Below are 23,831 nucleotides of genomic sequence, written 5' to 3' on the forward strand. Positions count from 1 at the left end.
TGGAGTTTTGCAAGTCCTCCAGATCGTGGTGAATCTTGCTGAAGAAAGTGTTCATGTTTGGATAGCTATAGGGTACATAGCAGCCATGTTGGCATGCACTTTTGGGTTGGTACAAGGCTCTTTATTCATAGAACAAAATGTTGTGAGATTTAATCTCAAGGAACTAGCAACATAAATCCAAGGCATTTTTTGATACCACTGTGAAATTGAATCAGTGCATGTATTTGTCTCCCAATTATTCTGCACAATACATTTGGAATAAAAGTTTATCCACTTTGGCGCCATGGGAAGTTTTGCACTGATTCGTCAAGCGAAGGCAAAGAAAAAGAGGAGAGCGAGTTTTGGGGTATGGGAGGGCAAAATGTTGAGTTCCCATTTGAATTCTTGTAGGAAAGGTTGCTCTACCATACAGAAAAACAGCTGAACGGAATTGCATCAGATTTGGCTAAAATGTAAAAATGTACTCAGTGACTCCTATGCCTTGTAGCACTCATTGTTCTATTTAACATTTCCTGTACGTTGATTTACACACTTGTATGGTTTATTGTCAGTGTATGATGTAAAGAGCGCTAACACCCTTAATTTCTTGCACTAAGTCGAATCTGCAGGAGTGAGTATCAGAACAGGCTGCTTCTGTACTGTTCTTTTCCTCTGGACACAGTGCTTTCCGCCAAGTTCTTAAACGATCTTTCCTCCTTCTATTTTTATGATGGTCATTGCTTCCTCATACCTGCCACCTCACACGGTATTGGCTCCCATCACACGGTCTCCCGGTGAGGAACTGATATCATACTGTGGAAGGAAAAACGAGCTGAAACTCACTCTAAAACTTGGTTTTCCAGCTTGTTTTCAGAGGCTTTGAACTGCTGAAGTATATTAAGGGGTGTGAAAACACCACAGGACTTCTGCACCAGCCTCAGCAAGCTTTTTTGTTGGTAGGAGGAGTTTGGAGCGGGGTGCGGTTCAAAAGTGCCTTGTAGGTACTTCTTAGCACGATGTTCTGCCACTTCAATGCTCACCACTTCTTCACAGTGAGATTGTCATTCAAGTTGGCAGGTATGCTTCCCTCTGTTTTTATATGTCTCGATCTTTGCCTCCATGGGAGAGTGGAAAAACACACATGAAACTGACATCATCAGAACTCATGCTCCTTGTATCAATATTGAGTCTGGCGCCTGGAGAAATTCCTAATATAAGAACTCTACTGGAGTGACTGTAACTATCAGAACGGTATAGGGGAGAGATGTGATGTAACGGTCAGAGCTGCCGACTTTATAACTTTGGAACCGGTTCGAGTCTTGGCATTGGCTCAACATCCTGTGATTCTGGGCAAACTACTTAATATCCCTGTGCCTAAAATAAAAATTTGGGCTTATGTCATGTAACTGGTGCTCAAGTAAAGTGCTCTTATCCCTTCGGGTTGAGTTTGCGCTATATAAAATTGCAAATAAATAAGGCTAGTCGAGGAAAGTAGCTTGCTCTTTGAGTAACAGTCCGTGCCTCATTCTAACATCCCCTCCTATTAGACTTCTGAACTTGGAAGTAATGTTCTGCTGTATATTATCCTAGTAGATGATTATAATGCAATATGACAAGCTGTTAGTTTCTAAATGGATTAGCAATAGTTTTTAAGTGCATATAAAAAAGTTTTAACTGACTGCAATAGATTCCTCTACTTTTCAGTTGAAGTGTTTACCAGTTACTACCGAGAGTTTTCACCTGGTGTGCATTATGACTCCCACGTGCTGGATGAGCTGCTCATTTCCTTGCTAAAGCATTTTATGTTGTCGGATTTGTTTCACATAATGAACATCGGCGTAAATGTGAAAATATTGGTGAGTAAAATTCAAAGACAAATTTGAATATGTCGCTTAATTATTGCAAGTAATGACTGTTTCTAAATCTGGTTTAACATGCTTCTTATGTAGTGTTGGTAACTCAGGCTGTGAGATTTATAGTGCAGCTTTTAAATTGGATGCGAAGACTGAATGCTCATGGAAGCAAGGCATGGTATATATTTATGTATTTTAAATTATTCTTGTGGTGCCTGCAGTGCTCTTTGGACCAATCTGTAGATCAGTTCGTAGGCTGTGAAAGGTAAACCTTCCTGGGAGTCATTGTGTGACTGTAGCAGGCATAAACAAGCATTTTCATAGCCAGTAAGTCTCGCCTTTGGGACCTTATAAGTGTTTAGCCATGCAACAGTTGATGTACCATGGATATTATGCTGCATAGCCAAATACTTATAAAGTGCCAAAGGCGAGACCTATTGGCTATGCCATTGCTAGTTTTATTTCTATTCATATGTTCTGCTTCTCCAGGCGGCAAAGCGGGTGACTGCAGCCCGTGCCTGCGTTAAACGAGGTGCTGTGTAAAGCAGTCCTTCGCTGCAAGCGCAAGGCTTTGGAGCTCCCTCTCTACATCCCGCCACCGTATTTCATGCCACCCTTAAAAGGATCTCAAAGCCCCTTTTCTTGAAAGACATTTTGCCTAAAACCATGCTCACCCCTACTCTCTGGACGTCGATTCTATGCTATCATATTGGTTTGGCTGTCGGTTTGCTCTCAAATACAGTTCTAACCGGCCCTCTTGTTTGGCTTTTATGTTTGCTCCTATGTTTGGTGATTGTTGAACCTGTTGCATTGTAAAATCCTCTAATGCCCGTGAGCCGCGTTGACACTATATAAAACTAGATAAAACCACAATAATTAAACAAGGCAGAGAGCGGAGACACTGCGCAAGAGTGATCCGACGGTATCACACTGTAAGTACTTTTCCTCCTAAATAGAGAGATACAGAGTCACCCCATACTGGCGAATCAGGGTATTGTAGGACTACTTCTTCTCATTTAAGCCCGAATATTCAGAAAAAAACGTAATGTGCTAGTTTTATTAAACAAAAAGTCATCAAAGAAGCAGTGTGTATTCTACTTCCTAGTGCACTCTAGCCCAAGATTGAAATGCTTTAAATACGCTCTTAAATAATAAAAAATGCGAAGCTCTTATTCTAGCCACTCAAACTTGTTTAACGAGACCTATTCTGATTATAGTGACCGAACACACAGAGTACGCAGCCCGTACGCTTAGCTGGTGTCCAGTTGGCACAAGGGCAAAATGTAGAGAAGAAAGAGGCCACGGAATACTACAGGCGTGCATTTAGAACTACACTTGTGAAGGCAGTATAGCCATTGAATTGGATTTTAAAATATCAAAATACAGCTATAAAAGATGTATTAGTTAAGAGGAATATGTTTACTAATGTGCCACTGCTTATGTGAACGCTGTCTAGACAAAAACCAGAGGAGCCTGGTCCCTGCCTTGACAAGCTTGAAGGTGAGCGCACCAGCTGCAGTCTCCTGTACACAGTCCCTAGCTCTGCAGAAAAGACACCTGGAGCTTGTCAGCCTGCGACATCCTCGAGAGAGAGACCCGCATGTGCCACCTGAGACCCACTGTAAACACTTTGCAGCACTTTCAGTGCACGTGTCAGGCCAGTGAAGCATTGTTGCACTGTATGTTCAGGCCGTGCCACCCTGGGCAGAGTGAAATATTGACGTGCTTACCCGAACGTGTACAAATATTCAGCGCCGCTATCTATACATTTCTGTGCACTAACGTATTGCTCTAACAAGCAGAAGCGCGGAGGAGGAGGGCTGCGCGATTTCCTTGCGAGAGTGATAATTGCTACCATATGGCGGTGCTCGCTCCCGCAAGTGAATCGCCAGACGTGCACGTGTTGCCATTGGATGCGATTGAACGCGTGCACGTTTTTGGCTGAAAAGCCCAAGCGATAGGTAAAGGTCTTTTGCCTATACAACGCATGTGTGCTGCGTAGGCGAGACCTAAAAAAGAGCCTCCCGAGGAGTTGCACAAGGTGGTTGGTGTCGTGTGAGGTAGGCTTAGAATATTAGAATGGCAAGGATTTTTTTGTTACTGCGACACGGAAAAGTTGCTTCTTTGTGAGTGCCAGTTTATAATGTTAGATGTGAGTGAGCTGTGTCTTAGACCCTGGCGGGTATAATGGCATTTAGTGGGATTTGGCAGAGAAAGGGAAGTTTTTGCCTTTCAGTAGATAGGTCTATTTACCACTAGTGCCGTTCTAACGTGTTTTACTAAAAAACATTGGTGGCTGCTTTGAGCCTATTAGTATAGTTTGTTTACCTTATTTGTTCTGGTCATGAACACGGACTAAGCATTATGTTTTTTGTTGTTTTTTTAAATACCATTTTTATTAGCACTTTTTGTTAATTAACATCTTTCAATACAAGTTCCGGACCATGTGCATAATCACTTGTTCATTGTAACTGTTCCGCATACAGAGAAGAAAGCAGGAGTACAAAAGATAGAAACATCAAAATTTGTTTTGCTTCCATGGACTGTACATAATATTTCCACACTAAATACGCTTGTTCCTTATAAACCATGAACATGCACTTGGTATAATAATGGTCTAGGTCTGGAATATGTAGCGTTTGCTAATATTATCGTTTAGCTAGTCTTTTCTTTTTTTGACAAATGTATTCAACCAATAACAACTACTCTTTCCTGAGGTCAACACTCATTACTTCCTCATTTGTCTATTTTATTTTTGTATATGTACACTATTTCTAAGTACGGCAAGCCCCTTATAACTAATTGGGATGGAATATGGTTGGTGGTAGACCCATTGTCTACTGCGGGAAGGGGGTCTCCAATAGTGTTCTTAGTGTCTCCTGATCCAATAGTTTTCTAAGCCCTCTTTACTTCGGCACATGGTTAAGCTGTGGGTTTAAGTCGTTTGGTAATTTTATCCTATCAAGTCAGCGCTCTTTCCTCAGCTCTGGCCCTAGTCGAAACATCGTTCTCCCAGACAGATACTTGGGGCCCACAGTCACTCGTCAACTACGGGCAATTTGACTTTTGGCTAGAAGCAAGGCTAGATCATTGAACCTGTGCCCAATTGTTTTGGCTTTAGGTCTTGGGGCACCAAGGTGCACGCTAAGACTCAGTTGAGGATCTCTATAATCTTTTGCCAGTATGCTTGTATTACTGTGCTACTCCAGATTCTGTGTGTGTGTAAAATTGTCATCTAATTCTTCACATCTTGGGCATTTCAGAGCCTCTTCCCCCAAACATCAGGTTAAGCCTGTGTGGTGTGAGGTAAGTCATATGGAGTATATTGAATTCTATAAGTTTAAAATTGGCATTCCTGGAGATCTTGGGGCTCCCGAAGGTTTTCTTCCATTCCGTGCAGGTCAGGGGTCTACCAACCAGATCTTCCCTTTTCTCTTGTCTGGCAGATCCTAGTGTCCCCATTGCCTGGAGTGCCGGTTGTGTGCTGGGCTCATGTGTGTCCCTGCCTCAGAGTGTGGCCTAAGTTCCCCGGACATTGAGATAATTTAGGAACTGATCCGGCCCTATTTCATGATATTCCAGAAATTAAGAAAGGAGGAGTAATTCTCCATCCTGGTAAGAGTCCCATGGTCACCACCGCCTCCACCCATCCCTTCAACTGACCTTGTGTGAAGGGGAACCATCGCTTTTCCAAGTAAGTCCTACTATTGGTAGGTCAGGTGCATAGAGGGGCAACCCTGCTCCACGCTTTGTGCATCTGTCCCAGCATATCAGGGCTACTTTTAGCAGCACTGCCATATTTTGAATCTTATATTTGGGATTCAGCATCCTAGGCAGTAGTAGCCCGCGTGGGGGTTGGCTTGGTAACGCCAAAGTCTCGAGCCCCCTTCCGTCCAATCACTGTGCTAACCACTGGAGTTATGCCGCCAGGTAGTATGCCTCACAATCCGGAGCACCAAATTCCCCCCTCCCCATTGTTAAGGGTTGTCTTATGACCTTGAGAAAGACACTATTCCGAGCACCGTTCCATATTCTATCCCTCAGCAAGGCATCCATGTCCCTGAACCATCTCTGGGGGATCACCACAGGAAGATTCACAATGTAATATAACAGTCTTGGTAGTATAACCCTTTTAGAAAGCTCTATTCTGGCCATAACCGAAAGTTTGAGGGATCGCCAGAAAGACACATTTGCTTTTAATGCAAGAAGAGCCCTGTCCAGGTTCCCCTCCAATAGGTCCATCTGGCTGTGAAACACCTGAATACCCAGGTATTTGATGGAGCACGGTGACCAGGTAAGTCCTACTGGTAGGTCAATGGGTCTAGTAAGTGTGGGCAAATCTGGGTCTTCCGAGTGTTGACTTCAAGTCCTGACAATTTCGCGAACTCCTCTAAGATGTGAAACGTTTTCCAGATACCCTGCCTCCCATCCTTGATGTATAATAAAATGTCTGCATATAATGAAATCACATTCACTGACCCAACCAATGTTATTCCATGGCTCCCTCCCTTACATCTGTGGACCGCCCTGTCTTGTTCCCCTATATATGGAATAGGGTAATGACACCACTCTGCCCCTGCGCAACCTTGCCGTGGGCTCAGAGTATAACAAACTAACCCATTGCACCCACTCATCTCCCACACCCATTATCCTCATCACCTGTAGCAGGAAATCCTACCGCTGCAAATGGAAGGCTTTTACTAGGTCTACCGCCACCACCAAAGCATCTGGGCACTTCGTCAGACCTTTATGAAATAAGATCTGGTACAGTCTCCTCAGGTTGTTAGAGGTCGACCTGGTCGGGATAAACCCATTTTGATCAGTGTGAACCAGTCTCCGCAAGTGTGGCGTAAGCTTGGTGGCCTACACCCTACTTAGGAGTTTAAAATCGAGATCCAGCATTGACAGCGATCGAAAGCCCGCCATACCCGTCGAATCCAATGTATTTTTAGGCAGTGGAACCACCAGCTCTCTGGTGGAAACTGGAAGGTGGCCAATAGAATTCCGCCGGGAGATCGTCTGGCCCTCATGTCTTCCCTCTGGCCATTTCCTTAATTACTGTACTAATTTCTTGTGTAGTGATCGCCGTCTCCAGGATTTCCCGTGCTGCCACCATATTGGTCCCCTGAACTTCCCCTGGTCTACCATTTAGTTTAACATAATAGTCTCTGAAAGGGTCATTGATAATTTTGGGAGAGAAGATTGTCAACCCCTCTGATATTGTATGAACAGATTCGGGGAGCCCCTGCTCTCAGGTGGAATCAACCATGCTAGCATTTTCCCAGTCTCCCTCCACCCTGCCCCCCTACACCCTCCACATGCTGTCTCTTGATATGTGCCGGAATCTAGGAACCTCAACCATTCCCAAGTTTCATTGTTTTTACTTCTGACAGTCGTTTCTTGTCCTCTTCATCTTTCCCGGTGGCCCTATCCAGTGTCTGTATTTGGGCTTCTAATGTCTGGAGCTCTTGATTGATCACCCGTCTAGCACCCACCATCTGGCCCACGCATTGCCCCCTCACCATCACCTTAAACGCGTCCCACTCTATCAAAGGGGTACTTGCGTGCCTCGGTTTCGTTCAAAATAAGTCGAGAAGTCAGTGGACAACTGCTGCCTGAAACCGTCGTCTTCAAGTAAGTTGTGGTCTATTCTCTATAATGAGATAGCGGCTCTCTCTGGAGTTGCGGTAAATTTCAAAAGGAGAGGAATGTGGTCTGAAATGGAATGCCCTAAATATTCTGCCCCGCCAGAGTAGATGCTTCTTGGCTAGAACAGAGAAACATGTATAATCTAGTGTGCATGCTATAAAGTGGCGAATGAAAGGAGTATTCTCTATGTTTTTTGTTTTGTTGCCTCCAAATATCTAACCGGCCCCACCTAGACATTCATTCCCAGAGGCCCTTAGCCGTCATTGCTGCAGTTGTACCCCTCAAAGGGGGTGTGGATCTATCTCTGTCCAGGTCAACCACACAAGTGTAATCTCTCCCCAGGATCAGATCGCCTGCTGCTATTTACGACAATGGTTAAGAAAGCTATAATAGGAACGGAGTCTGGTCCTGATTTGGGGCATATATGCTCTCCAGTGTTATTTCGCTCCCTTTGAGCTTCCCCTTCACTACTACAAATCACACGTCTGTATCAATAATTTTGGGTGTTGTGTGGAAGGGGGATGCAGGGCTTGATCCATATAAGGGCCCCTCTAGCATATGCTAGATGGGCCCATATCCGAACAACTGGCCTTGCCATCTACACTTCAGTTTGGCAGCTTCTTCTGTCATCGGGGTGTTTCCTGAAGCATTACTATCTGCACACCTCTGAGTCTAATTTTATTTAGGATACTATAGCATTTGGAGGGAGAGCCCAAGCCCCAAATGTTCCAGGATATCAGCTGAAACTCCTCTACTCTTCTTGGGGAGTTAGCCATATTCTACATTAAATGACGCCCCTTCCCTCTTGCAGCAACAAACCTCGACCTGAGTCATGTGTGGTGGACCCCAGAGTAGCAAACAACAATTCCAACACTACAACTCCTAACCCCAACAGCTGACAGGTAATGGCCAGCTGCCCAAACCTGTAAATTAACATTAGTTCAGTTAGAACGCTGCCTTCAGATCCTCAGGCGGTAAACTCTGGTTGGGGGAAGAGGGGTGTGTGAAAGTCAAAAGAACCTTGGAAGGTCGTTGTTTCCAACCCAGTACCACTGTTTGTGGGGTAGGCCGACCAATGCTCACCCCGGGGAATCGTGATGTGTGAAGTCTCTGGTTCCCAGGCTTTCATGTAAGTGAAGTCCTCCAGATGTCATCTTCGTTAAATAATTTCATCCGCCGTGCGCGAAGTAACTTTCGGTAAGTCTGATTCATTTCCTGTGTTGTCTTCTGAGTGAGTTGAGTGAGCTAGTTGTTCAGAGGATGAACCGATTTCTTTGTCCTACTTTTGAGGCAACATCAGCAATGCCATCGCTTGCAGAGCAGCTTTTCTGTCCTGTTGCGTCTGCGGTAGTGGGCTTCTGGAGTGCAGTCGCTTTTTTGGGGTGATGTCTGTTCCTCGCTATGTGTTTCCTCCCTTGGGGGCCCTGTTGTGGTCTGTGCAGGGGTGTGCCATTTTTTATACTCCTCCAGCCAAGACCATATCCCCTCTGGTGTGTTGCAGAAATGCGTGGTGTCACCCAGGATAATGCTGACCTTCGCTGGGAAGATCAAAGAGTACTGCAAGCTGGCTTCTCAGAGGGCCTTCTTGGCCTCGATTAAGGATACTCACTGTGACTGTATTTGGGCTGTGAAGTCTGGGAACATCAAGACTTTGCTGTTGCCCAGGATGTAATGCCCCTGGGCGTGTGCCTGTCGTAGGATTGAATCTCTATAATGTAATAGTTTAGCCACCACCAGTCTTGGAGGCCTTCCCGGAGCAGGCGCATGCTTAGGCACTCGTGTGCCCTCTCTAGGGCTAAGAACTTGTAGAGGGAGTCTGAGGGCATTTTTTCTCTCAGCCATTTTTCTAGAAAAATTACCATGTATGTACCCTCTGGGATGCCCACTATCCTGATGTTGTTTCTTCTATTCCGCCCTTCGGCGTCTTCGGCACGCCGTTCCATCTCAGTCACTCGTGTGGTGAGGTCAAACTAGGCGCAAAGCCACTTGTTTGTGTTCTGTGTGAAGTTCGGCAACTGGTTTCAACTTCTTTGACCCTGTTGGAAGGCTTACCTTGTTTGGCATGTAATAGTCCCAGCCCCGCTCCGGCATTTGGACCGCTTTGGTCCTGCTTTGGGTCTGAAAATTAATTCCGGGAAGTCCCTTATCTTCCCCCTGGCGGGTTACGACACGGGCCCGCAGATGGACCTGTCGAACCTAGGGCTGCGCTGGGAGCTGGAGGCTTTCTGGTATCTGGGGATCCATGTGGCTCCATCCGATGCGCAGTTATTGACCCGTAATATCTACCAAGTTCTCCGATCCCTGCAACAGTCTGTGTCCATCTGGAACTCCCTGCCACTCTCCCTTATGGGGCGGCTGGCTGTCGCTAAGATGGTGATGCTCCCAAGGACGTTATCCGTCCTACAAAATTCTCTGTGCCCGCTTCCCCCGTGAGTTTTTCGCACGCTTAACACACTGCTTACTTCTTTACTCTGGGCGGGCCGAAGCAGCCGGGTTGCCCTCCACACCCCTGTCCGGAGCTGGGAGGAAGGGGGGCTGGAGGCGCCGGGGTTTGACTTGTACTACTATGCGGCACAGCTATTGCCGGCTGCTCGGTGGTTTGCGGACACAGATAATTCGGAGATGGGACTCCTGTCCGGCAGAGCGGACGAGCGGGCATTGCAGGTGGCCTTGATGCGTGGACGGGGGGCGGACGCGGCCCTACCGTATTGTGGAACGGAATCGTCCCCTACCTCCTTTGAGCGAAGACATAGCATGAGCTCCCTGGTCTCTGAACCTGACCCTACCACGTCCCTGGCAACACGGACTCCTCCCATTTCTCCTCCCTTGCAGGAACCTATGGCAACAAATGAAAGACCGGAAGCACCTTGTTGTGACCCCGGAAGTCCCTCCCTCGATACCGACCCGGAACCCGGAAAAGCCGACAGAAGCGAGAGAAGAGCGTTCAAGGCGGCGGACTCGTGGCAGGAGACAGCGTGCGGAGAACCTGAGGCGGAGAGCGGAGGTAGCGTGTTAGAAGGAGAAGAGAAGACCGGAGGCGAAGACGAGGACATCTGGACCGAAGACTGGTGGAATCTCCAGGAGGTGGCTGGAGAGTGGCCGCAACTCGCGGGAGAGTTGCGGCGGGGCATGTGAGTACCCTGTCTCCTGGCTCCCAGGTTGAACTGTATATTGGTATACATAGTGTCCCCTCACTTTGTAGAGCACTAATTGCACTGTATATATTGTATAACCACGTCACGAGCCCGGTAGTATTAGAGAACCCCACACCTACCCCTCAACACTTCCACCCCGCTCTTTCATATTCCAATTCCTACCCATACCATCCCGTCCCTCACGCTCGCTTTACCCTCCACACCCCCTGGTGTTGGTGACAGTACTCAGGCAGTCCTACATTCGAGGACTAATCGCCCTGTTATTTCTCTCTCCTTTATATACCTCCGAGGACCACCAGAACCTACCTGGTGAAGAAGGATCTACTCCAGAGACGTCCAGCCTAGCGGAGTCCTTCACGGATCTTCCCCCTCCCGACATCTTGACGACTCCACTCCAAGGAACATTCCCTTCATCCCAACCCTCCGCTTCTTTACCTTCCAAACCCCTGACTTTGTGAAAAACAATAAACTAAGCTACGTCATAGCTCACTACATCCTGCCTCCACGCCTGTTAATCCGGTCCGCCCGAACCCCTAGCCCACACGTATGTGGTACGCCACACTGCAGAGGTCTGGCAGCGGTTCGTGGAAAAAATTTTGCGACGGGCCCCCTTTCATAGGGAGTTGCCGGTGTAGATTTTGGCCCCCATTGTTACCATGGAAGAATACATGTCCTTTCGGGACTGGCGAGCGGGAGGTTATGAGACTTTAGCAGACCTTTATCCCGATGACACCTTTGTGTCTATTGAACAGTCCACAGAGGCCTTCGGGCTGGGAGGGGGGCAATACCTGCACTACAGGGGCCTCCAAGAGGTGGCAAGAGCGGCATGGCCCCAGTTCCCGGAGGCGTCCCCGCTGTCCCATACCCTGAACATCCTTCTTTCTTGTGGTAGAGGGCGACGACTGATATCTTTGCTGTATTCGGCCATGAGACGGGACTCCGCCCCGCCAGTTCCACCCTCCTGGGAGGCTTGGGAGACAGACTTTGGGGCCGCCCTGGACCCGGGGCAGCGCAAACGTATAGGACCCCTCACGCGCAAGGTGTCATGCAATGCGCGGTTTAAACTGATCCATTTTAATTTCATGCATCATACTTACCTGACCCAGGTCTCCTTGCGGCGTATTTCGGAAAACAGGGGAGACAACTGCCCCAGATGTGGAGTGGAAAGAGCGGGGTTCCTTCACATGGTCTGGGGCTGCCCCTTGGTCGGGAGCTTCTGGAGGGCAGTTGTGGATCATATACGTGCCGTCACCGGCCTCCGGATGGACTTCACCCAGCTTCATTGCCTATTAGCCTTGGTCCCGAAGCCTAAGAAGCGAAACCTTTCCTATAAAATGTTGCAACTAATGCTGGTGTTGGCGAGGCGGAGGGTAGCGATTACCTGGATGGGGCGGAGGGCTCCTGAGCTGTCGGCCTGGCTTAGGGATGTCAGAGAGTGGTCTTTGGCCGAGGAGACGCATATGCAACGCGCGCGCAGGGACGAGAAACTGCAGGAAGATCTGCTTGCGTGGCGAGTCATGTGTGCTACGGGGTTGTCCAACAGTGATTCGGACGGCACGAGTGCTGAGCTATTTTCCTCTGAGGGGTCGGGGTCCGATGGAGAGGGAGGTGGGAGCGGGGAGGTTGGGTCTGTTCTGGTGTAGTGCTCTGCTTGATCCGCACTTATATTTCCTGCTGCTACTGAGAATTGCTTCGCTCCATATGGACGCAGCCCAAACTGTGATGTCTGTACCCAAGTGTGCCATAATGAGGTGAACGAACTGTCTACACGTATTGTATTATAGATGCCAATTGCGGGGAGGATTGTTTTCTGTTGCAATAAAAAACAAAATAAAGTTTTTTTTGTTTTAAATAGTCCCAGCCCCACTGACACTGCCCCTATATCTTGTTGTAGCGCCTCCTTAGTGTCTGCTATCGCCACAAGTACTTTGTCTAGGTGTAGGTGCAGTGAGGTTACTGTGTCCACAGGTTCCTCACCATCTTTTTCGGTAGGCAGTGGGGAAGGTTCGCTTGTGTTAGGTTGGGTGTTCCCTGCCTTGCTCTTTGGTTTCGGCATCTTTATGCTGGTTATTGATAGTGTGGTGTAGGAAGAAAGTCCACTTTCTCACTAGACTCTCCTTTCTAAATCCTCACCGGTCAGAGGATCTCTAGAGTCTAGTATCGCAAGTTTCGCCGGTGATTCAGTGGTCTCCAGTGAATTAGGTGCCCATTGGCAGGGATCCGTGTTATCCTGTGTGTATCTCCCCTTCACGTCAGTGCCCCTATCACCTCTCAACGTTGCATGCCTCGATTGCCCCTCCTGGACTTGCCTTTTCTCCCTTGTTGCTAGCGATGCTCTCAGGGGTGCCCAATCATCTCTTGATTCCAGGTCCTATCCCTCTTCCCTACACCAGACTTGCCGTTTTCAGTGCTCTGGGGTTGAAGAATGGCTTATGCTGCCGGTTGGGCCCAGTCCTTCCCTCAGTCTGACCCAGTGGTCATTGGGCAGGCCTTACTGCACACCCTGGCCTTTTCCCAGGATCGTTTGTGCCACAGGCCTCCTGTGGAACTCTTCATTTCTTTGTCCCACAGCATCTGTTTTCTCCATGCCACCACAGTTCCCTAGGAGTTTCTCCCTCCTTTTCACGGGGGGTTTGTTCCTATTCACAGGACTGCTATCTTCCCCCTGGGTCGTGTGCCTATTTTGTTGCCACCGGACTCACCCAGGGCCCCTAGGGCTCGAGGATCCGATCCTCGCCTCTCAGCTGCCTTCTACTTTTGCCGCAGTCGCCAGGCCTCTCTGGATCGTGCTCTGGTCTGTCGGTGCTTGGGGGCCGAGCTCCTTGCTTCGCACTGATCCAGATACTGTGCTTCGGGCCGGACCCACTCTGGTGGGGACCTCCTAGGACTCGAGGATCCAATCCTCTGCCCCTCACTGCCTTTGCTGCCGCTGCCCAGCCTCTCAGGTCCCACTTGGTTGAGCTCTTATCTGCCGGGTGTTCTGATGCCCGGCTCCTCGTTCTGTGACGATTTTGGTACTGTGCTTCGGGCCTGGAATACATTGCTCCAGCCCCTTCCTTACTTAGCTGCTCTAACCACTTAAGGGCCTCACGCTCTCAGCAAATCTGTGCCTCTGTCCAGTGCTCCACTCCATGTTCGCTGCAGTGTGGCCTGTTTCTATGCAAGGCTGAGTGGGGACTCCCAAGAGGTTTCTCTCCCTTGCCAGATTACCGGCGTCTCGGGCCCGCGGCTGGTTCTTTGTTCGCCCCTCTGGGTCACAGCAACTTCAGGAGCTCTCTTTTTCACACGTCCCGCTTCTGTGCTGTTCATGCTTTATTTTAACCCCATTGGGGTGCCTCCACGGCTAGTTATGGAGAAATAAAGGATTTTTGCATGACCGGGACGGAGCTTCGCACTTATTCGACCTCCATATTGATGCTCCCGGCCACGACCCGGAGTAAGCATTATGACTGATGAGATTGCTTCAGCGATTCTTTCTTTGCCAATCTAATTTTCTTGAAGTCAAACTCCTCAAATGCTTTCTTATATAATAAAAAATCTTACCCGACCCAAAGTGCGCAGCAGTGCTGTCCAGCCAAATTCAGAATTATATTTGTCTACCTCAAACTATGTTGTGGACAAGAGGAGCAGTAACCATACCAACTTTGACTAGCTGCCTTCTCCAATAAAGTAGTTCTACACCAGTGGTTCGAGGACCCCTCTGAGTCTGCGAATGTTACAAAATTAAATACTTTCAAAATGAATACATTAAAATTAAAGTATACGCAAATAAAGAAGCAACATTGTAAATGTGATAACCTTTCATATATTTGATTATGAAGTCAACAAAATATTTGAGCATTTGTTTAACCCCTCCCCTGCTGGTGACGGAACCACTCCGCCGTCAGCTGCGGTCGCGCTGTGCTGATGACGGAGCGGTTCCGTCACGGCCCGCTCGGCACGCCTGCGCGGTGCGGATTCCGCGCCTGCGCTGAGCGTTCCATTAAGCGGGCTGGGCCGTGAAGGAACCGCTCCGTCATGAGCACAGTGCAACCGCGGCTGGTGACGGAGCGGTTCCGTCACCAGCATGTGCCCGCCGCGGGCCGCCCCGCCCCCTTAGCACTGCGGCGGAATAGCCGCCGCAGTGAAGGGGTTAATGTATACTTGTTTTTCTATTTTTGGGTGCTGGTATGAAGTTCAAATCATAGAAATAGTTTGGGCCGGGGATTTCAGCTCCAATAGTGGCTCAATGGGGCCTCTGGACTTCATTAATGTTTTAGTTTGCGTCCACAGACATAAAAAGGTGAAGAACCGCTCTCTAGATTCTTTGCCTTTCCTTAGACAGAATTTGTCAATTGGTAATAATGTCTCTTTGACTAAGTTCTCTCCAATTGAGCTGGAAGCCATGGCCAAGTGTTTCCCCACAGTCAAATCTAGGTCTTCTTGAGAACCATGTTTCAACTGCATCAGCAACTTACAAGGTTCTGCTTTCACTCTTTGTTATACGTGCTGTCTAGGTCTCTTGTCCCTAATTCCTGGATGCATGCCATGAGGTTTCCTCAGAAACCCAATGCAAACCATAATATATTGTCTGATCTCCCTCCCTTGTTTTCTGTCAAACTCTTCGAAAAATGAGTTCACCCAGAACTTTTGACCTACCAAAAAAATGCACACCCACCTTGATCCTTTTCAATTTAGTGTCTGTGCCTGTATTAGCACATACAGAAACAGCGCTTTTAGCTGCTACATATAACATCTGTGTAATTTAGGATCAGTGCTGCTCTGCTACCTTGTTAGTATTAGGTCTCTTAGCGGCTGTCGATATGGTCTAATTATTTGTGCAGATTTCTCTCTGACAGGTTGCAGTCCATTTACCTGCCTCCGTTTCAGTCTACTTCATTTAAGTTGACCTGTGGTATCCCTCCAAGGTTCCTTCTAAGCCCATGTATTCTAAAGTGTATATGGCCTTCCTAGCTGAGATTGTCTATTCTTATGGTTTTGGCATTGTCATATTCAGATAATACTCCAATCATAGTCCCGATTTCCAGCTTTCTGATGGACACTCAAGCTATGTTTCACTCCTGCATGTTGGACATCTGCACTAAATTTCATGCATTTGCTTAAAAGTAAACAGCCACAAGAAGGTGCTGCTCTTGTTAAACCGCTCCAGTAAAATCTTGTCCTCTATACGGTGGCTGACTGATATGGGCAACACTCCAGTACTCGCATAATCTGTTACAAACTTATCGATTATCCTTTTCAAGTACCTTTCTGTGTCCTCCCAAGTTAACTATATCTCTACCTCTTGTTTGGCTATTCTCAAAATACTATGCAAAATTGTTTTCTGTCTTCCTTTAACAGGCAATCACAAATGCAGGCTTTGGTCATGTTGCGGCTAGATTAGGGGAATGCTCTTTGCTTGGGCATTTTCCAGCACGTAAATCATTCCCTCCAGGTGGGATAGAGCATCACTGCTGGTCTTGTCCTAATGCTTCCAGTTCACTTACTCATTTCTAAATATATTATCTGGCATTCATTGGCTCCATATTCAGAAAATCTTTATTTAAGACCTTCTGCTTTGCATATAAAGCTTTTCACAAATTTGGACCTTAACAGAAGCTTAATTTCCATCTGCCTACCTGTAATCTGCTACCAGACAGGGATCCACCTGGTTAGTCACCTCACTAGTTCCAGGATTGGTGGATATGCTTTTTCTTTTGTGGCTGCAAAACATTGGAATGAACTACCCCTGGCTCTTCTCCAAACAACTGATTGTTCGGTTTTAAAAAAGCAACTGAAAACTTGACTAATCAGACATTTAATTTAGACATTGGTTCTGTCTCAAGATCCTGTGGGCTTTTTTAATAGCAGGATGCCTCTAGTGAGTTCACACTTTACAAACATTAATAACTTATTTTTACATTAAAAGACATGTGGGCTGCTGAATTCATATCTATAGCATAGATCGCCGCCTAGTGTTGGGTTCGGATGCATATTCGATATCTCCAGTTCGGAATCGATATAGACTTTTCTTAAGGCCCGAAGGCCTTTTCCTATACCGTCGGTATTGTTTTGCGTTCGGTGCCCAGTTCTGTTCTGGCTCAGTATTCGAGTCGGACATCCTGAGGAGTCGCGTGGCTCTTCGGTGCTCGAGGCCCAGTCAACGCAACCAGACTTTCGACGACACATCATGGAACGGAGCCCGTTCAAGAAATGTCCCGTGTGCGGATCTAAGTATCCCCACATCGACGTCCACCCGGTGTGCAACAAGTGCCTGTCGCCGGATCACTATGAAGCCAACTGTATGGCTTGTTCCCGTTTTCGATCGAAGAAGACGATTAGACTTCGGCGCGTGGCGGGCCTGGAGGCCCAGCAGTCGGCCCCGGCACCGGTGGACATCTACGAGAGAGAAGATGATGAAGAGCAAGACGTTCAAGAGCCAATTTCACCTCCAGCGGAAGAGATCGACTACGACGCAGACGTCGAGGTGCTCGATGCAGAAGAAGTCGTCGACTAGGTAGGAGACGACAATGAGGCCTATGGGGCCATGGAAGATAGCTCAGGAGAAGAGCTGTGCCCCGTTCGAACAATCACTAAGGCTCAGGTCGAGGGATCGCCACATGGCCTTACCCAAGACCTTACACCCAGATCCACGGCCTCGCCTACGGGCCCGGCTACGGACACTTCTACGGAGCCACCGTTGGTCAAACCGAAACCGAAACTGAAAGCTTCGGTGTCGACGAAAACGAAAGTGATGGAGACGCCGTCGAAACAGAATACGTCTGTCCCTTTGGCCGCCCCCTCGTCTTCCGACATGTCGGGGCAGCCGAAGCCGCAGAAGGCTGTCGACCCGGTGAAGTCAAACAAGGGCGTCGAACCAAAGTCGGTCAAGGGCGTCGAGCCCAAATCGATCAAGGGCGTCGAGCCGAAGAATGGGGCACCAACACCAGTGGTCAAGGCCGCCGACCCGAAGACGTGGACGCCGAAGGCCGTCGACGCGGAAGAAGGACACGGCGCACCTAAAGGGGCTGATCCCGTACATCGGCCGGAGAAGACCAAGACATCGACGCTCGAGTCTACACACGCTGGTGGACCGAGGACGTCTGTCGGGTCGACGAAACCGTCCGCATCCTTCACGAAGCAGGTGTCGGACTCCTTGCAGCGCATCAAGAACAAGGCTTCCGCGGTCGATCCGAAGGATGCTTCCACCCCGAAGCCAGCTGCCAAAACGCCAAAGTCCTCGGCGCCACTCCTGTTCACGTTGCCGCCGAAGGTGGCACCGAGGCGTTTGCACCAAAGTCGGTCGCCGAAGCGCCCGTGCAGGTGTCCACAGGGTCGAAGGCTTCTCAACCACTTGGAAGCTCGAAGCATCGACAACCCCTGACGGAGGAGCAGTCGGAACACTTTATCGACGCCGACACCGGTAAACTTACCCTCTACAAGAGAAAGATCACGGCGACACAGCCTATGGAGTCCTACACGATTCCTTTGAAGCGCAAAAAGCCTTCTACGGATTCCCCGGTTCTGGTTGAGCCAATTGCTCCACGGACTTGAACAGTTGCTACACCCTCGCCCACATATTCAGATGTGGAGGCTGGGGAAGGTGATGATGAGGAGTATAACTTTCCAGCCAACACTGACCCTGAGGATCGCCAGGACTCTTGGGCAGATGCAGGGGACCCAGGGGATCAGCAAACTGCCCCGGCCACTCAGGTGTACAATGTCAAAACCTCTCCTACTGAGGATTCTGCAGCATTTAATGCTCTACTTGAGAGGGCGGCTAAAAACCACGACGTCCAGCTGCATGCTGACACTATCGAAGTGGACTTCCTCTTTGATACCTTTTCCACAGCAGAAAAGACTGTCAAGACTCTCCCAATGCTAAAAGGGGTTCTGAAACATGCTGCAGACATTTTTAAAGAACACAAATGTGCCAGGGTGATCAACCCTAGGATTGAGAAGAAGTATAAGCCGGCACCTGGCGACCCTACCTACATCAAGGGCCAGTTGCCATTGGACTCTCTGGTCGTTTCTATTGCCCGGAAGAGGGCGAATTCGCAGACCACTGGTGATGCTCCTCCCCCTGACAAGGAATCTAAAGTGCTAGAGGCATCAGGGAAGAGGGTGGCGGCTCAAGCGGCCAATATCTGGCGTATTTCAAACACTCAGGCACTCTTGGCCAGATATGACAGGGCACACTATGACACATTAGAGACCCTGTTACAACATCTACCAGATCAGTATAAAGAGGCAGCGGAGATGCTCATTCAGGAAGGGAAGCTCATCTCCAACGCTTCTATTAAATGTGCACTGGGCGTGGCGGGCACCGCGGCCAGGGCCATTAACACAAGTGTGATGTTGAGATGTCAGGCATGGCTCAGAATCTCCGGTTTCAAACCCAAGATACAAACCACCATCCTTAACCAGCCGGTAAACCCTGATAGATTATTTGGTCCTGAGGTGGATACCACCCTGGAAAAGATAAAGAATGATACTGAAACTGCAAAGTCCATGGGAGCTCTCCAGTCCCAACAGTTTAGGGGCAGTACTTTTCGTTGCTCAAGCAATAGAGGTGTTTCCAGAGGCCAGATGTCCCAGCAAACGCAATACATTAAAGGTGGGGCGCCGTCCTCTTACACCAAGCAGAGTAGAGGCGGCTATCGGGGCAACAGTACCAAGGGCAGAGGCCGTGGAAACAACAACTCCCGTTCCTCCGCCACCAACAAACAGTGACGCCCTGTCACTGCCCCCGACCATACCACACCTGTCGGGGGGAGACTCCAGCAGTTCCTGCCAGTATGGAAATCCATCACCACAGACAGGTGGGTCAGAAAACTTATCCAGTTCAGTCATTGTCTGGAGTTAACATCCACTCCACCCAACATGCCACCAAAACACCGTCCTATGTCCACAGAGCATTTGCACTTATTGCAGCAGGAGGTACTTTTCATGCTGCAAAAAGGGGCAATCGAGCTCGTGCCGGTGGAGGAAGAAGGCGCGGGAGTGTACTCCTTATACTTCTAAATCCCGAAGGAGGACGGGTCCCTCAGACCCATACTGGACCTCCGACCCCTAAACCTATATATTCTCTCAGAACATTTTCACATGCTGACGCTGCAGCAAGTTCTTCCGTTGCTCAATCAGGGGGACTTCCTCGCAACCTTGGATCTCAAGGATGCGTATTTTCACATTCCACTACATCCATCACACAGAAAATACCTCAGGTTCACCATTCAAAATCGGCATTATCAATTCAAGGTCCTCCCTTTCGGGGTGACCACAGCACCCAGGGTATTCACAAAATGCCTGGCAACAGTGGCTGCGCACCTCAGGAGGCAAAACGTTCACGTTTACCCTTATCGGGACGACTGGCTTGTCCAAGCGAAGTCAGCCCAGCAGTGCGCCGCCAGCATGTCCCACACCATTCACCTTCTTCACGATCTGGGATTCTCACTGAATTATTCGAAGTCGCACCTTCAGCCAGCCCATGTGCAGCAGTATCTGGGCGCGACCATAGATACTCTGGCAGCCACAGCTCAGCCGAATTCTGTGAGGATCGACAGCATTCAGTCGCTGATCCAGAAGTTCAGACCGCAACACTCGCTTCCAGCAAGAGTGTTCATGCAGTTGATAGGTATGATGGCCTCCTGCATCTTCATAGTCCCGCACGCGAGGCTACATATGCGTCCGCTCCAAGAATGCTTGGCTCATCAGTGGACTCAGGCTCAAGGACTGTTGAACGACCTAGTGTTGGTGACCGGTCGGGCATACAGCTCTCTGCATTGGTGGAAACCACACAACCTTTGCAAGGGCCGACCGTTCCAGGAGCCTGTGCCACAGATTATCCTGACGGCGGACGCATCTCTCCAGGGTTGGGGAGCTCATGTACTCCACTACACGGTGCAGGGACTATGGACAACACAGCAAAGGAAGATGCACATCAACTACCTAGAACTGATGGCAATCTTCATGGCGTTGAAGGCATTCAAAGTACATCTGTGCAACAAGGTCGTGTTGATCCGGACGGACAACATGACAGCCATGTACTACATTCAAAAGCAGGGAGGTACACACTCTCCACAGTTGTCTCATCTGGCTCAGAGCATGTGGAAGTGGGCCATTCAGAGGAACATCTTCCTCATGGCGGAACACCTCCCGGGCAAGGACAATCAGATGGCGGATCTGCTCAGCAGGTACAGCCACCAAATGCACGAGTGGGAGATACATCTATCAGTACTCCACCCGTACTTCCAGCAGTGGGGTCATCCAGAGATAGACCTGTTTGCCACAAGGGAAAACGCAAAATGCCAAAGCTTTGCCGCCAGGTTCCCTCACCCACAGTCGCAGGGCAATGCGATATGTCTGAACTGGTCAGGCAGATTTGCGTACGCTTTTCCCCCAGCACCTCTAATACCGCTGGTGGCACGAAAGCTAAAGCAACACTCGATGACACTCATCCTGGTTGCTCCAACGTGGGCACGCCAACCATGGTACACCACGTTTCTAGAACTCTCCGTGGTACCGCATCAAAGGCTGCACCTCACACCCAGACTTTTGACGCAGAGCCATGGCGACATCCAGCACCCAGACCCGCAACAGCTCAACCTGGCGATCTGGCTCCTGAAGTCTTAGAATGTGGCTACCTTAACTTGCCTCCCGACTGCATGGATATCATACGGGAGGCAAGGAAGCCCACCACCAGAGCTTGCTATGCAGCAAAATGGAAGCGGTTTGTCATTTACTGTACAGAACACAACATCAACCCGCTAGATGCATCTACTCATAACATTATTTGTTATTTGTTACATCTTTACAAATGCAATCTAGCACATGCTTCCATTCGGATACACTTATCCGCCATAGCGGCTTATCTCCAAAACAGGCAGCATCTCTCCGTTTTCAGAGTGCCTGCCATTAAAGCCTTCCTAGAAGGACTGAAACGGGTCATCCCTCCCAGGACCCCGCCAGCTCCTGTATGGAACCTTAATGTGGTCCTCACCAGGCTGATGTGCCCACCTTTTGAGCCTCTGCATTCATACGAGGTTCCGTTTTTAACATGGAAAGTGGCTTTTCTAATAGCCATTACGTCTCTGCGTTAGTGAGCTCCAGGCTCTCACCGTACAAGAGCCATTCATACAAATTCACTCAAACAGGGTGGTGCTGCGCACTAACCCTAAATTTCTTCCTAAGGTTGTTTCACAGTTCCATGTCAATCAGACTATTGAACTGCCCGCGTTCTTTCAAAACCCAGATATATTAGCCGAAAGAATGCTCCACACTCTTGACGTCAAACGAGCTTTGATGTACTACATCGATAGGACCAAAGAATTTAGGAAGACGAAACAACTCTTTGTTGCCTTTTCAGCCCAACACAAAGGCAACCCTATTTCCAAAGCAGGTATAGCCAGGTGGATTGTTAAGTGTATTCAGATTTGCTATCACAAGGCTAAGCGCACTTTAACGGTCCCCCCCCAGAGCCCACTCCACCCGCAAGTTGGGGGCCTACATGGCTTTCCTTGGCAATATCCCTTTGGAAGACATTTGTAGAGCAGCCACATGGTCTACCCCACACACATTTACTAAACACTACTGTGTAGATGTGCACTCCAAGCAGCAAGCAGCTGTAGGGCAGGCTGTTCTTAAGACACTTTTTCAAACGTCTGCAGCTGGCACAGGCGGCCGCCGATAATGGAGGGACTGCTATGTATTCTATGCTATAGATATGAATTCAGCAGCCCACATGCCTCGAACTGAATATGCTACTTACCAGTATGCATCTGTTCTTGGCATGTAGGGCTGCTGACATTCATATCGCCCGCCCTCCTCCCCGGCGCCTGTAGCGGCTGCAGAATTCACACTTACTCTTAGCATGGTCATCGCTCACACTGTTACACTCCATCTTCGCCACAATGGCTAAAAACAATCTGGGGATGGAGTCGATGCCCATGCGCACTGTAGTCCAAGGGAGGAGCCACCTATCTCTTGATACTTCGAAGACTCTTCCAGGACAACAATGTGCAATCATCCGGACCCAACACTAGGCGGCGATCTATGCTATAGATATGAATGTCAGCAGCCCTACATGCCAAGAACAGATGCATACTGGTAAGTAGCATATTCATTACATAATGAAACAACAACATTTCTTTACGAGCACACTTCTAGTAATTCAATGTCAATAATAGTCTTAAGGTCACAGGTATTCTCTTAGTCCACTCTTAATCCGTAAACAACAATACAGGTTATACGAAATCAAGTTCGTTCACAACCAGTGTTAAATCCAAGTTCTTAATACAGCCAATATTCCTTATGATACAATCCTCGTGATCAGTGTAGGTTCCTTTAACAATAAAGCTTGATACAGCCAACACGTGTTTCGTCGTATGGTAATTCATACCTCGACTTCTGGGGGCTGTAATTTTAAATACATAATGTCGTAAAACTGGTTTAAAACAGATCGAGAGAGAACCGTCACCAACCAAAGGAATAGTTATGTATGTTTATGACAGAAACCCGTTTTAACCAAAAGTGATTCTCAAACATTAGACAATTGTTAGATAGTAGTGAATTTGTTAGAAAAATTTGACCCAAAAAGCAAGGGAAAGTGAACAGATCCTAAGGTGGACATCGCAGTTGCCAGTGGTGAGGATGCAATCAGAAAATCAAAACCACAAAGCTACAGGCAACCCATGATCGTGCACGACCAGAGCCGAAATGAAAGTGGAATCAAATGAGTACTGGAGGTAAGTAATAACTAAGCATGAGCGTAAAATCCGTTCCGCTCGCGGATTTTACGGATTTTTGGCAAATTCGCAATCCGCGAACTCTCGCAAACTTCCCGAAAAATCGTAAAATCCGTGTGAAGCGGATTTTTTGCTTGGTCGCACTTGTCAACTAGAATACTATACAATTTCGCGGGAGTAAACACTTGCGAACACGTAGATGCGGCGGGCAACGTCAATCTCGCAATTGCGAGATTGCAAAACTTGCAATTTCGCACAAGAAATCCACCAGCAGGCAGCATAAACCTTGAAAATTATGATTTTTATCAGAATAACTCCTCAGGTTGACATTTGCCTGCACTTTTTTTTTTTTTTGCAAGGAGTCCATTTTGGGGGTGGTGGTGGGAGGAAGGAAGTGCCCCACAGTCTCCAACTTCCTGTTCCTGTCCAGCAGTCTCCTCCCAGTGCTTTCTTCATGTGCTGGTCACTTTGAT

The 23,831-nt window shown here is 48.4% G+C and overlaps 1 protein-coding gene across 1 annotated transcript in view; it reads left to right on the forward strand.

Moving 5' to 3' along the window:
• The window catches only part of TOPAZ1 (testis and ovary specific TOPAZ 1), a 2,142,665-nt gene that overhangs the window by 1,057,572 nt on the left and 1,061,262 nt on the right, over positions 1 to 23,831 (forward strand). The window contains exon 10 of the mRNA XM_078663910.1: positions 1,684 to 1,835. Within this exon, the coding sequence (XP_078520036.1) occupies positions 1,684 to 1,835 (152 nt within the window). The remainder of the gene's footprint in view (positions 1 to 1,683; positions 1,836 to 23,831) is intronic.

Source organism: Lissotriton helveticus, chromosome 10 (assembly GCF_964261635.1).
Source record: "Lissotriton helveticus chromosome 10, aLisHel1.1, whole genome shotgun sequence".
Lineage (NCBI taxonomy): Eukaryota > Metazoa > Chordata > Amphibia > Caudata > Salamandridae > Lissotriton > Lissotriton helveticus.